We start from the raw sequence: 15,546 nt of genomic DNA on the forward strand, positions 1-15,546 counted from the left end.
TTAACTTTTATAAGTGGAAAAGTGTTAGTGTTCGTCCTCCAGCTTCACTGTTTATGTTATGCTAACATAGCTGTGTCGCTAGCGATCACGTAGCACATCATTATATACCAGCTAGCCCAACTTCAGTAACCCTACAAACGTCAATGCTGTTTAGTTTCCTGTCTTCATTTATGTTGGAAGTGATAGCAGAGCTGCACGTTTGATTTTTTTCAGAAATCTCTCTGTCAGAACGTGCTATATCATGCTTAGGTAACTAGCGAAACTAGCGAGCTAACTTCCGCTAGCTTCCTGCTAACTTCTAACTCCGTTAAATGTAATAACTTTTGTTTTCATGGATGCCTGGAAGTTAAACTTTATAGTTACACCTGGTAAAGCAGCAATGCTGATCGTTTTATTAAAGATGAAAGAATTTAGACAGTTTTTAACTCTAAGTGATGCTGCAGTGTTGTTTGACCTGAAGTATACGGAGTTTAGGACCCAGATTACTCCCAGATTTAAGAGCATCTTAGTCCGACAAATATGACAATAACAACGGCCGCTTGCATGTTCTGCAAAAAAATGTGCTTTGTCGTGTATCTGACGGACAAACACCAAACCAGTTCCACATCACTGAAGTTGCACCATTTTTACAAACCAATTCTGGTTCATCTGTTTCACTCAACAATCGGCCATGTGCGTATGAAAACAAAGGCACTGCGCATGCGCGTTTTACTCCCATTCTATCGCGATATTTCATTTTCCTATCGTTGCCTAACATTATACCGGTATTACCGTGAACGGTATAATATGGCCCAGCCCTAATATGAACTGTGATGCGATATACAAATCGGTGAAGTCAGGCTGACATGGTGTTTAGACACGTGTTGCTTTCTTCACTGACACATGCACCCGTTACAATTTTAGACTGCAGCAGATGTTTTCTGGCATCTGAGTTGTGGCATGGCTACAACAGGTGAATGGATACTGTAGATCATTGGTTAAATGATCACCAAGCAATATTTGTTTGTGCGGACCTGCCATAACTGTGGGGGACTAGTCCAACCAGAATAGTATGGTGGGGGGAGTTTTGTTCTTCCGGGGCGGTCTGTGTGTTTTGTCATGTGCTGGAGTACGCATTAAAAGTTTTACAGCGGACTAACATCGAGAGTGATTATTAGCTCGTCGCATCACACGAGAGTGCTACAGATACCATGGCAAATATAGAGACTGTACTTCAACTGCTTAGAGGTTAGCGGGTCAGCAGTCAGTGTTTTTCCATTTGTGTGTGCTTTTTACATTTGCATGTAAATTATTTAGTGAACAAAACTTTATTTGTAACTGGGGAATGAAACGAGTGAGTTGAGAGAGGCAGCGGTCTGCAACTATTTTATTTAAATCAGTATCACAAAGTAGTGGAGGTCTTTTGCGTGGAGCTGAATATGCAATAAAGACTTTTGCAAATAGCTCAACCTGATTGCTGGTGTATGATAAATCCTTAACCAAACCTGATGTTAATAAGCTTTAGGATAATTAATCCTGGATAAATGGTAGTGTTGCATCAGGAAGGTCATCCTGTGTGAAATCTTTGCCGAATCAAAGGTGCAAATCCATCTTCTGTTGTGACCCTTTAAACATTAAGGGAACACATGAATGTCCCACACAGGTTATTGGAGTGTATTAAAAATGGTACGTTTGATTCACGCAACAATGTCGAAACTTTAAAACTCTGGGTTGACAAAGTGTTTGCTATTCAGCATCCTAAATTATAAATGTGGAAACCTTGTATGCCCTCTGGTTTAACAATAATCAAAGATTAGTACTCTTTAAGCTGTGAACACATAACTGCTATATATTTCAGAGACATGCTTATAAATCTGCTTTTTATAGGATTTATTATTTCTTTTAAAATGATCCAATATGCCGTGTGTGGGCACTGGCATACAGCCATCAGCATATTACAGGTGTAGTCTGGTGTGAATGGAGCTACAATAGAGGATTGTCCTTTATTAAATTGGTGGGCCTATTTATTATGTGAATGCAGCTGCTGGAACAGCTTCTGTAATATGTCTTGGCTGAATGAGACGCATAATTTTCCAACCTCTGTACTGCTGAAATCCAACATCAGTTATTTTTATGAGGAGTGTCAGAAAGACCTGAGAACTATGCTGGGAGGATTACACATGACTCTAACTGTACTCTGTATTGATAACAGTATGGTCTCTTATAGGCTTAGAAAATCTATGTGTTATTTCCCAACAGGTCATCATCAACAGCACAATCACACCCAACATGACGTTCACCAAGACATCACAGAAGTTTGGCCAGTGGGCCGACAGCAGGGCCAACACAGTGTTTGGATTGGGCTTCGCTTCAGAGCAGCAGCTCACAAAGGTGAGAGGTTTTTGTAGCAGATCCTTCATAAAGCTGATGGATGGCTCATTTCCCCTTTCGTTGATTCTCTTTGCTGGTTCAAAGTAAAATCCAGAATCACAGAATCAATTTAAAATGTTGTATAGTTAACCTGCTGAGCCCTTATTCTAACGGTCAGCCTCTCTGACATTATGATCAGGGGCTCTTAACTGTTTTCAAGAGGGGATCATGCTTTGGAGGTTGAAGGGCTTAAACTGAATCTGTGTTTTGGTTTTTTTTGGGGTTTTTTTTAATGGTTAGCTTTTCTTTATTATTAATGTTATTGTAGTTGTTGATGTATTATTATTATTATTATTATTATTATTATTATTATTATTATTAATAGTAGTAGTAATAGTAGTAGAATCTGTGGTAAAATCAAAGTGTGGAAAAGTGCAGCTTTGTTATCAGTTAAAATTGGTAGAGAACTGGAACGATCAGATATATATTTAAGGGTATCGCGGATCCTCACCATCCTTAGATAATGTTTAAAAATGAACCTCGCCTTGCCACTAATAACCACAGCTTCCTGACATATCTTCTTGTACTTTCAGTTTGCTGAGAAGTTCCAGGAGGTAAAAGAACAGGCTAAGCTAGCAAGGGACAAATCTCAAGAGAAGGTGGAGACATTGAGTAATCACTCCCAGGTAAATAATATCTCTGTGCCGTATGAAAGTCTGATTCATTTCATCTCCTTGGCTTTCCACCCGTTTCATCTACAGTCAGTGTGTTGGCTTCCAGAAAGCTTACAGGGCCACAGAGAAAATGAGAAATGATTTCACAAACACCAAATGATACACTTTCTGTGTTTAGAAATGGCTTCTGGCATAATTATGTATGTAAATATGTTCAAATATTAATGGATCTCGTGTTTAAATATTACAACGGAATCGTGGAGTAGTGTGAGCCGTCATGAATAAGAGGTCAAAGATCGTCCTTACTACCTTGCAGGCACAATAGTAACTTAGAGGATAAGGAAGCTATAAACAGTGACAGTAAATTTGCTCAGATCTACATAAATGATAATGATAGTTAGTGGTTCATGCCACAGTCACCCACAACTAACATGCCTGCTTTCTACTCGCTCTGGCTCCAGGTGCTAAGGATCAGCCCTGAAGCACACAAAGCTTCTGGCCCATATGACATGATAGATACTGGCAAGCATTTACCCTCAACCCTTGGCTGTCATAGCTGACGTCTTCAGGGTGTTTTGCCAAAAGAAGCCTAGGGCCCTTTTTCAGAGAGCAGGATTTCTGAGATAGAGTTCTGTCTTTTAACCCATGAGACCCTTTTAGGTGGCTGCATGTTAACCACAGGCCTCCTTAAAACCTGCTTTGAAACAAAAGTTTCCCTCAATTTCTCAGTCGGAATCTGGTCGTGATACACCCTCAACCAACCAGGCATCCAGCATTAATGGGACAGATGATGAGAAAATCTCTCACGTCGGTCCGGAGGCTGCTCTCCTACAGAGTGAGAATGAACGTCTCAAGAGTGCAGTAGAGCAGAGGTAAGATTTTTATTTCATCAACTTAATGTGAAATCATATGTGATTAAATCCTGTTTCAAATCTACTAAATATCAGTCTCAAGATTCACATCCCGGGCTGCATCAAAGTGCTTATATTTAAATTTGTATTCACCAAATGAAAACACATTTTCCAACAATTTTCTTTTTTCAGTTTTTAAAAAAAGAATAAAAATAGAAAAATCGAATTGGAAACAGCTGGTTCAAACAAGAACTTTCATACTGTGTGATGATGCAAACCAACTAAAACACATACTTTATAACTGATTTTACTTCTCTGCAACTGTTTCATCACAACCAAATAAATAAAAAGTAATAAAAATTCACACACTGCTTGGCCTGCAGCTGCTGCTGCTGATGCAAGTGCTGTATAAACTTTTCCTGTGGCATCAAACAGAAACCACACAGGTGTTTGAAATCTGGCTGTTTGAATGTAAAATAAGCAGATTGGACACACTTCAGTGAGACAGGTACTGCATAATTATGGCATGACACTCGTCCAATCGAACAGCTTGCTCAATATTTATTATATTATACATATAAACTACTATATTACAAGCATGCAAGTGTGTAAACCCAATCCAGATCATATCAGCTCTTGATCACACTCATGCATATTAAACTGTGCTCGTATGTTCTCTCTCTTTATTTTATTGCTGTTACTTAAAGCAGTAATGACTCCAAAAGGGCTCAGAAAGCATATAATCCAAAGAGTGATGCTCCTCCAGTCCACCGTTTGGTTATTTGGGCTTTATAATCCAGATGTAGAGTGTACAAATTGGTAATTGCATGAAATGCCAGATGTGATTCCAGATGAGATTAAAATGACCCTGGGCCCCGGGCCATCAGAGTCAATTAAAACCACAGTGAGGAAATTGGGGGAAAAAATAATAATAAAATGAAATCCCATATCATATTGGATTTATTTGATCCAGATGTGCGGGTGGACTGGAGGGGATTGCAAATTTTTACTGGCAGCAACAGACCCCTAAAAAAAGTAAGAACTACATTAACATTTGCATGAGTGGTGTGGATAACAATTCATTTTTACAGATCTTGTAGTTCTCATTAATTTCCCTAGAAAGAAACTGACAAAGTTGAAAAAGTCACTGCAAGTTGGTACTAATTACACAAAGGCCACTGCAGCCTTTCCTGCTTAACCTGCCTAACCAGCTGAACTATAGCGGTGCCGTTCTTGGCATATACAGTGGGGCAAAAAAGTATTTAGTCAGCCACCGATTGTGCAAGTTCCCCCACTTAAAATGATGACAGAGGTCAGTAATTTGCACCAGAGGTACACTTCAACTGTGAGAGACAGAATGTGAAAAAAAAATCCATGAATTCACATGGTAGGATTTGTAAAGAATTTATTCGTAAATTAGGGTGGAAAATAAGTATTTGGTCACCTCAAACAAGGAAAAACTCTGGCTCTCACAGACCTGTAACGTCTTCTGTAAGAAGCTTTTCTGTCCCCCACTCGTTACCTGTATGAATGGCACCTGTTTGAACTCATCATCTGTATAAAAGACACCTGTCCACAGCCTCAAACAGTCAGACTCCAAACTCCGCCATGGCCAAGACCAAAGAGCTTTCGAAGGACACCAGGAAAAGTATTGTAGACCTGCACCAGACTGGGAAGAGTGAATCTACAATAGGCAAGCAGCTTGGTGTGAAAAAATCAACTGTGGGAGCAATCATCAGAAAATGGAAGACATACAAGACCACTGATAATCTCCCTCGATCTGGGGCTCCACGCAAGATCTCATCCCGTGGGGTCAAAATGATCATGAGAACGGTGAGCAAAGATCCCAGAACCACACGGGGGGACCTGGTGAATGACCTGCAGAGAGCTGGGACCAAAGTAACAAAGGTCACCATCAGTAACACACTACAACGGCAAGGAATCAAATCCCGCCGTGCCAGACGTGTTCCGCTGCTGAAGCCAGTGCATGTCCAGGCCCGTCTGAAGTTTGCCAGAGAGCACATGGATGATACAGCAGAGGATTGGGAGAATGTCATGTGGTCAGATGAAACCAAAGTAGAACTTTTTGGTATAAACTCAACTCGTCGTGTTTGGAGGAAGAAGAATACTGAGTTGCATCACAAGAACACCATACCTACTGTGAAGCATGGGGGTGGAAACATCATGCTATGGGGCTGTTTTTCTGCCAAGGGGACAGGACGACTGATCCGTGTTAAGGACAGAATGAATGAGGCCATGTATCGTGAGATTTTGAGTCAAAACCTCCTTCCATCAGTGAGAACTTTGAAGATGAAACGAGGCTGGGTCTTCCAACATGACAATGATCCAAAACACACCGCCCGGGCAACAAAGGAGTGGCTCCGTAAGAAGCATTTGAAAGTCCTGGAGTGGCCTAGCCAGTCTCCAGACCTCAACCCCATAGAAAATCTGTGGCGGGAGTTGAAAGTCCGTGTTGCTCGGCGACAGCCCCAAAACATCACTGCTCTCGAGAAGATCTGCATGGAGGAATGGGCCAAAATACCAGCTACTGTGTGTGCCAACCTGGTAAAGACCTATAGTAGACGTTTGACCTCTGTTATTGCCAACAAAGGTTATGTTACAAAGTATTGAGTTGTATTTTTGTTATTGACCAAATACTTATTTTCCACCCTGATTTACGAATAAATTCTTTACAAATCCTACCATGTGGATTCATGGATTTTTTTTTTTCACATTCTGTCTCTCACAGTTGAAGTGTACCTCTGGTGCAAATTACTGACCTCTGTCATCATTTTAGGTGGGGGAACTTGCACAATCGGTGGCTGACTAAATACTTTTTTGCCCCACTGTATGTTTGCTTTGTAACAAATGTTTGTACTTGTGTTAAATCGTTAAGATGAAACTATAAAATAATTATAAAAAACTAAAGTAAATGCATGGATTATTATTTTCTGACTTGTTTTGTTTCTTTTTAATGTTTTTTTTTTTTCTCAAAGCACCAGCTGAGAACAACAACCACACTGCATAAATGTCACTCTACAGTGCTCCCTTTGTATATCTAAAGAATCTGAGGTTATCTTGACCAGTTCACTTATTAAAATTCCTTTGGTAAACTAATAAAGTCCAAATTTTGATTGCAGAGCTCTTTTCAGGAATTATCCTAATAAACAAACTTACAAAATCAAAAAGTCATAATTGAGAATTTAATACAACACTGATATGAAACAGTTGCTGAAGGAAGCGCTTCACTTCATATAAGGGCATCTAAATATCTCTAGCTTCTGGATGTAAAATTGTCTCTCTGTGTGCATTTTCCCATGCATTCACAGAACTGTTGGATTTTGTTTTTGTTGGAGAGTGTCACAGCAGTGAAACAGCAGAGGACTGCAGAATGCTGCGATGCCAGTCTGTCCACATTTGATGATAGAGCAAAACACTTCAACCCAGCCATGCATAAGGAAGTGGGGACAGTGATGCATACTAAATATACATCACATATCTCCCCATCCTTATCGATAAGATAGGAATACACTCACTGTGATATGAAAGATAACAAATCACATGCTGGTGCCAGTTTGTTGGATTTTGGGGGAATTTTATCTACTTCTAGCTTAAATTTTTGTTTCTTTTTTTTATTGTGGTCTAAACATCTCTCAACAGCGTAATGTGCAGCAATACTAATTAAGTAGATGTGTCTGGAAGGAGTTTGTAGAAATATGTTCCGTGTTGGCACTCACAAGCTTTTCAAAACGGAGTGGTTGAAATAAAATTTTACTTCCATTAATAACTCTCCTGCTGGATCTCTTTCTGTCGCTCCTGTCTGACAGCAACACCAACGCCAAGAAGTGGGAAACAGAGCTTCAGACTTTAAGAGAAAATAATGCCAGGCTGGTGGATGCACTGCAGGAGTCTTCAGCTAATGTAGAGAGCTGGAAGAAACAGCTTAGTGCCTGCAAGGAGGAGAGTGACACGCTCAGGAACAAGGTAATACACTCATGCACTCCTACGGGGAAGTTGAATAATGTAGACTAGCCCATTGATTGAGGAAAAAGTGACAGGTTTGATAAACCGTTTCCGCTGCTTTAAAAGAAGAAAACTCTATCACAAACTGCACACACAGAGTTCTCTGCCACGGGTTTGGTCAAAATCTGTACAGAGCAAAACACTGTAGGTACTGTACATTTCATTAGCTTCTGTGTTGCCTGCAGTCTCAGTCTGCTAAAAATAGAATCATTTTAGTTTCATAATCAACGTGGGCTGTTTCTGCAGCTGGGCTGGTGTGGTACCAGTGTTATTCTCTAACCCTTCCTTTTTTTAATTGTTGGTATCAGTTTTGAAATTGCCATTATACTCTACAACAAATCCAGGCTTCCGCTTAACAAGGAGGAATATGTTAAAAAAAAATCTGATTAGCTTAAGAAAAATGCCTAATTTTTCTTTTAACTCCCCCCCCCCCCTCTGTATTTTAGATTGCTGAACTAGAAGCCCAATGCAATGAAGCCAATCAAGAGAGACAGAAAAACGCCCAGCTGACCGTGAGGGTAAAGGAGCTGGAGGCTGAGCTACAGGACAAGGAGCAGGTGAGACGTGCATCACAATGGTCGGTCTGCAGAGCTGCAATGGAGAGTTTGTTTTACAAACTAGTTCTAGTGCCTTTTTATTTCCCCGAGGAAGTGATTAGGCCTCAATAGGAAATGTTAGATTCTGCTTTGGGTTTTGTGTGGATTTATTTTTTTTTTATTTTTTATTTTTTTCCAATTTTAATCCCAGACAGCTCTTTATATTGCCCCGTTGTCTCAATTTGATTGATCAAACTGTTTTGGGTTTTTTTTTTTTTACTGTTAAAAAAATTAAAAATTAATCCACTCTAGTCAAACCTGAAAGAAACCACCTTGTGTCTCCTACATTAATCATCCATAATCCAAACTAGCCGACTGTCAGCTCAGCACGGCCTAATGGCGCTGTTCTTTCTAATGAGGATGAACTCTGTGCGACCACGCGGCATTTTAACCTTTGCTTATTGCTGGTTAGATGCCGTTTTCTGACCGCAGACAAATTAGAACTGACTTCTGCCAATCTAAGAGTCTTGCTGCCCTTTTCATCAGCGACTGCGTCTCCCTGTCGATGCCAAGAAAGGGAGACGCAATCAGTAACGTGTGAAAACCATAAGTAGGATATGTATGCATTTTTATATACTTCTGGTTTGGGGTCATCTGTGCATCTGTCTCATATAGTGCAATGCCCTCTCTTTCAATTCAGTGGCAATAACAGCTTTACTGTGTCCCATTCAGATCGCCTGAGGTAAAGAGTGTCTGGGATATTCTAGTTTACCACATGGCGGCCAGAGTATTAATAGAACGTATAAATCATTCCTTCGAAGGCGGTATATATTTTACACAACAAGAGGAAGGGAAGTAGTTCAAAGAGCTGGAGCTGAATTTGAAAGATGATGAGCAAAGAATGGCATCCTTTGGGAGCTCGGCTTTGCCTTTCTTGTGTATCCTCCATAACGCTGTGAACACCGACCATGGGGTCTGCAGAGAAAGTCTCCTTGTGTGCACAACATTGCTGCCGCAGGCGGCCCACAGAGGCTCACCTGCACAGTGACTCACCCCCTCACTGTCTAGAAATCCACATCCTCATCGCCTCAAACTTAAAAGTGTGCCTATGAATTATTAAGAGTTGACTGCTGTGACCCCTGTGCTGGCCAGCAGTGAACTAACAGAACAAAGCCGCTGCAGGTAACTACAAAGACTCAAGCAATTATTACTTGGCGAAAATGTGCTCGAAGCGGTAACAGATGCCATGAAGCCGCATAGTGTTTTGCTTAAAGCAGGGAGGAGGTTTTCAGAGCAGTAACTGAGATGTTTACCTGAGAAGGAGACGGAGGCATGATCACAAGGCTATCTCTTGATCTTGATGTCCTTTTTGCCTTCTTTGTACCACTTTGACCTTTTTTCATTTTTCCTGGTTGGCTTATTTACAAAGGATGGTGCACCTTAATTAACACTGACATAAAATCATGACTGTAATTATGTTCCAGGGTTTATGCTGGGCATCACACTTTTTTTTTCTTCTTTTCTTGGCAAGCAGTTAATTACTGGCTTAAATGTCCCGTTTTATCTGGGTGCTGTTCTTGTCAGTCTATCTACATACTTTTATACAAAAAAGCAATTAAGAATGATTTATTTTAAATTTCAAAGGTCCTTCAGCTAAATAACTTAGATTGTTCCTAAGACCCTGACTGACATCGGAATCGCTGGATTTTACATTTTTTTTATTATTAACATTATTCCCAGGAGCTGGAGAACTTGAGGAAGCAGGCAGAGATAATCCCTCAGCTCATGTCGGAGTGTGAGAGCATCACTTCGAAACTGCAGGTACGTTCAAAAGCACCCGGCACAAGCCCTAGTTTTTACCCCCCCTCAGGTGTGATTTACTGCAGAGTACAGAGACCAGGCTGAGAGTTGTCTAGACCTAACACACACGTGAGGACACAATGGCTATCACAGCGAGCTAACACTCGGGCTCTGAGGCGTAAGCAGCGCTTTCAGATGAAGGTAGACAATAAGAGTTGCTATTCATCATTCTGCCTGAGGGCTGGTGACACAACATTCCTATCACGTGTCTCACTAACGCACATTGTCGTCGTTACTGTATCTAATAATAAAGGTCCGTCCCCAGTACAACGCAGAGAGGATTATTGCCTCTTTGAAAAGGGTTCTTTTTTTTCTTTTTTTTTTTCTCCCTCTTCAGTGGAACAGAGATATGTCTCTGTCACAGCTTATTAGTTTCCTGCTGGTGCAGATTTGATCTGTTTTTGCTATAAAAACAGCTGAAGTAGTTTGAGAGCTCTGCTCAAAGCTTTAATGATCAGCTCTTATAACATTTCTGTAGGTGTGTGGGTTGTGCCTGTGAGAAGCCTCACGTCTTCTTTGTAACAAAGGGCACCTGTTCTTCAAAGCTGACTCCTCGCTGAATAATATCAGACTTTCTGTAGAACTAGAAGAGCCAGGCTCTTTGGATCACCGTGTGTCCTGTTAGTGCCAAGTCTGACATGAGCTGCATTGATACTGACGCTCATGTCGCCCTGTGCTGACTGACTCAGATCGGGATTTTTATCGTCCAAGCTGTCAGTGCATGTGCTGCCATTTCAATCTGGGCATGGAGTGATGAATAAAACCAACAGTGGCATGCCTGAAGTTCTTGTGCTTTACAACGCTCGACGGCATGGTTTGTCTCTGCAGCAGCCAGCTGGGTGAAAGACAGCAAAAATGGCTCAAGCCGGAGTTTATCTAACCAGTTATCCAAACTGAGAAGAGGCATAGACGATGGGGTTTCTCCAATACCTTTTGTCCAACTATGGAGCCTAAAGCTGAATTTGACTCAATTTAGACAGAAATGCTGTAAAAAATTATCTTTGCTGGTGCAGAGTTGATGCTTTTTAAAAAAAAAAAAAAAAAAAGTCTACCTATTCTACCCCTGTGTTTGTGGTTACGGCTGCCCTCTATTTAAAGATGACAGCCCTCATGGAGATCAGGTTTCAGGAGTCAGCTGGAACATAGTCATGCAGGCGCAACACCCTTTTAGCACTCCTATTTTAAATCCCTCCCTTCATTGCTATCTTCAGCATTATTAACATGTCACTCGTGTTGCCTGTTAGTCTGAAAGATTCACTTTCATGTCCCATTCACATATGCAAACACGTTTCTTTCACATAAATGTTTTCCCGTCCCAACCTACAGCAAGTGGATCTCTCTCTTTGTGTAGCTGCACATGCAACATGGGAAGGCTTTTGTTTGTTACTGCAAGTGAAAAAGCTCTTGCTCATTTCAGCTCAAACACACACAACAAACCAGCTGTGCTGATACATCAAATGTTAACGTTAATGTTTTCCCGACATCTTTCCACAGGCTGCAGAGACAAGAAACAAGGAGCTGGAGGGGAGAATAGAGGGTCTTCAGCTGGACATAGACGACAGCCGACAAAAGCAAGGAAACATGAAGATCGAGCTGAAGAAGTTGATGGATGTTCTAGATGGAAAGCTAGATGAGCTGCAAGAGTTCAGGCAGGGGCTGTCTAAGCTGGGTGCTGATAACTGAGGAAAAGTAGCACTGAGCTAAAAGGGTCGGAGGTCAGGTACGAAGGATTCACTACAGGGCAGAAACTGTGTGGCACCTATTCCCCCAAGGTGACGTCCACACAGACACAATTCAGCTTTGGCTTCTAATAAACACTACCTTGTGAGAAAGATGTTTTTGAGAGAGGGAGAGAGAGACTGGCAGACTAAAAGGAGGGAGGAAGGCCAGTGCACTCCACCAAATGGCTCGATTTCGTGTGCTGGCATTGCAAAACTAAATCAAGAGTCACACTTTGAGCTTACTTAACCGTTTCTGTGGGGGAAAAACAGGTTTAAAAAGCCGGTGGTGGGTTCTTAGATTCTGTCCATCTGTCTTTCTTCTGTTTTGTTTTTTTTCCTGAAGGCAGCACTTCTGCACAAGGAAGTCTGAGCTTAGAGGAGGGGACTTAAAGGGCTAAAATGAACAACAGAGACAATGCTGCTCAGCATCACTCAAGTAATAATTGGTGTTAATCTTTGTGTCCCGCTCGAGAATTAAAGATGAAATCTTTGTACAGGCTGTCCTCGCTGTTGCCTCTCTTCTATCTCAGGTGTGTTGGAAGACAGTTTGTACTTATTAGATTATATGCACATATGTGACAAATGGCCGTGACACAAAGTGCCTCCAGGTGAGCTTAAACCTACCTGGTGAGGAGAACTGGCCAATCGATGACCATCACCATAATAACAACTTTTCTTTTTTCTTGTTGAGGAAACCTGAAGATGCATTAAAATTCTTGCTAATAAACTGAGATGAAAAAGGAGACAAGCATGCACACCCCGAGGATGTTAATGAGATGAGAAACGTAAATGATGAAAGCCATGTTTAAAAATAAATAAATAAATTAAAAATAAGAGCCCTCAACTGACTTTATCAACTCTCTTTTATGTAAACACTTTTTTGATTAGATTAAAGAAGGAAAAAACTTTTCCCGGGAGCTTTCCTTCCAGAACAGCCAGAATAATTTTGGGAACCCCGTATAGCCATGAGTGTAGTGTTTAAAGGACTTTGTGTGTGCGCGCAGTAGTATTGCTCATTTGCAGAACAAAGATGTCTCCAAGGCTCTCGATGTGCTTCCTACACACTCGGTTTTTGTTATGGTGGTGGTTATTTTTGGGTGAGGGGACTCGGTGCTGCTCGATGGGTGGATGATGTGAAAGTGTACTTCACTTTAGATGGCATGGGGCTTTTCACTAAAAACTTGTCAAAATTTTGTTTTGTTTTGTTTTTTTGCAAGGGGAGAGGGATGTTTTATGCATTTATTTCTTTTTGGTGCCTCTCTACAACGACCATTTCTAGAACGTAAGAAGTAAATCAACCTTAACCTAATGTCTCCACAGGTGTACGATAACATATTAAAGAAGTCAGGAGGTTTTCAGGATGGTGCCACAGCTGCTTCTAGGAAGTCCATCTTGAAACTTGCTCCATTTGAAATCAAAGGCACATGTTGTAGTGACATATTTACTCTGTAATACCGGTACTAAGTTTTTATTTTTCATCAGTTTCAATCTTGTCTTAAAGTTGAGATATCGAATGAAGGGATTTTTTTTTCTCGCTTTTTTCTCTTTCTGTTTTGCCCTCCTGTTTGTAACTCACCTGAATCTGGATAACACGATGTATGATCCTTCCTTTTGAACCGATGCCTCTTGTGCACTTTTGTGATTCCTGTTCAATATTGTACAATAGAACTGACAATTGGTAAAATTTAGTTTAATTACACTGCTGAGTTAGTGTCTTTTCTGTAGGGGGATACATTTTTGGAAAGGGCTCCACAGAGAGAAGATGGGAAGTTTCCCTAATACCTACTTAGCTGCATATTAGTGCTGTGGGTTCTGTGTAGGAAACTTAAAAAAAAAAGAAAAAAGAAAAGCTTACAAACACGCTGCCTGACATTTTATAAGTCTTTAGGCATTTTTCCTGGACGAGAAGCACAGAGGAGGTGGAATGAACCTACAGTGCCAGAGCTGAGTCCCGTCGAGCACAGAAGCTCCGCCACCGCACGATTTACATACCACTAAATATAGCTGTAATCCACGCATAAGCAAAGCAGATGAGGTGGGATTCAATCAGTCAATGATGTATCAATTTCTGAGATTAGAACAAATAAAGCACATAAAGATAAAAGCTGGTTTGAGGACTGATGGAAAACACCTTAAAACGTCCTCCGAGCTCAGAGAAAATAACTGCAGTAGTGGATCAGAGGACAGGTTGCCTTGGTAACTTAATCCTACTGACTTTTATTTTTCTTGTGTAAATAACTGTGTGAATGATGGACTGAGGGATGTACCAGTTTTACTTGGTTGATTTAAAAAAACAAAAAACAAGAAAAAAAAAACAATCAGACCCTTGGAAACTGGACTCCCATTTAGAGTCTAATTTGTTTCAGAGATCAGCTGGTTTACAAGGGGGAAATTAATCAATACGCAGTTTAAGCACCAATTTAGTGTTAAAATGATGGGATAATTGACCAATTAATTCAGTCAATTGGAAATTAACTGCTGTAGGAATGCAGCTATGATTTTCACTGCAAATTACTCGGACTTTTTTGATGAATCACTTTGTTTATTATATGAAATGTAAAAGGAAAAAAAAGTCAAATCTGAGACGTTTTGAAAAGACGTCTTTTGTGCAGCCAACAGTGCAGAATCCAAAGACATTTGAGTGATTCAAAAAAGAGAAAACTGCTACAACTGAATAACAACCAACAATGACATTATTTAAATGAGAGACTCCGATATGGAGACTCCTCATTTTTAGAATTGTTTTTGGTTCAGAGTTTAGTAAAGTTCAGACAGCTGTGGAAACACCGTAACAGACACGTTACCAGGTTGGACCTTCAAAACTGACTTCATTCTTCATGGAACCGATTCAACAAGGTACTGGAAACATTCCTCAGATATTTTGCTGCATATTGAGTTGACACCATCACACAGATTTGCCGGCTGCACATCCATGATGTTCCACAACATCCCAACGGTGCTCTGCTGGAGCAAAATCTGGTGACTGTGGAGGCCATTCGGGCACAGTAAACTCATTTTGTTCCAAAAAACAGTTTGAGATGATTTGCGCTTATTGATATGGCACATTATCTTGCTAGAAGTAGCCATCAGAAGATGGGTACACAATATTCATCTGGTACTGAGGGATTTACACCACTACCATGACCCACTGATAGGAGGCAAGGTGAATCTCTTTTTCCACGTTTGTTAAATTCGGACTCCATGAGAATTTTGCTGCAGAAATCGAGACTCATCGGAACAAGCAACATTTTTCTAATTTCCTGTCGTCAAGTTTTAGTGACCCTGTGTGAACTGTAGCCTCCATTTCTGTTCTCAGCTGGTAGTTGTTGCGCCTGGTGTGGTCTTCAGCTGCTGAGGCATTTTTGCCAAGAGAACTGTCGCTCATGATTTCAGCACTTTGTCTTTTTTTAACACCATCCTCTGTAAACCCGAGAGATGGCCGTACAAGAGTGCTACTTTCAAAGTCACTTTCTTCTTCATTCTGAGGCTCAGGGTGAACTTCACCAGGCCGACCTGGTCATGTCTGGATGTC

The 15,546-nt window shown here is 40.8% G+C and overlaps 1 protein-coding gene across 2 annotated transcripts in view; it reads left to right on the forward strand.

Annotated features, from left to right (window-relative positions):
* The window catches only part of homer2 (homer scaffold protein 2), a 35,049-nt gene extending 22,798 nt beyond the window's left edge, over positions 1-12,251 (forward strand). For both annotated transcript variants that reach the window (XM_085457983.1, XM_085457979.1), the window contains exons 3-9: positions 2,239-2,370; positions 2,943-3,035; positions 3,753-3,895; positions 7,702-7,858; positions 8,344-8,454; positions 10,174-10,254; positions 11,788-12,251. In XM_085457983.1, the coding sequence (XP_085314109.1) occupies positions 2,239-2,370; positions 2,943-3,035; positions 3,753-3,895; positions 7,702-7,858; positions 8,344-8,454; positions 10,174-10,254; positions 11,788-11,976 (906 nt within the window). In that variant the 3' untranslated portion in view covers positions 11,977-12,251. The remainder of the gene's footprint in view (positions 1-2,238; positions 2,371-2,942; positions 3,036-3,752; positions 3,896-7,701; positions 7,859-8,343; positions 8,455-10,173; positions 10,255-11,787) is intronic.
* Positions 12,252-15,546: the final 3,295 nt, after the last annotated feature.

The sequence above is a fragment of the Copadichromis virginalis genome, linkage group LG1, assembly GCF_057382275.1.
Source record: "Copadichromis virginalis isolate Kocher_CV1m ecotype Utaka linkage group LG1, C_Virginalis_male_GT1.1, whole genome shotgun sequence".
NCBI lineage: Eukaryota > Metazoa > Chordata > Actinopteri > Cichliformes > Cichlidae > Copadichromis > Copadichromis virginalis.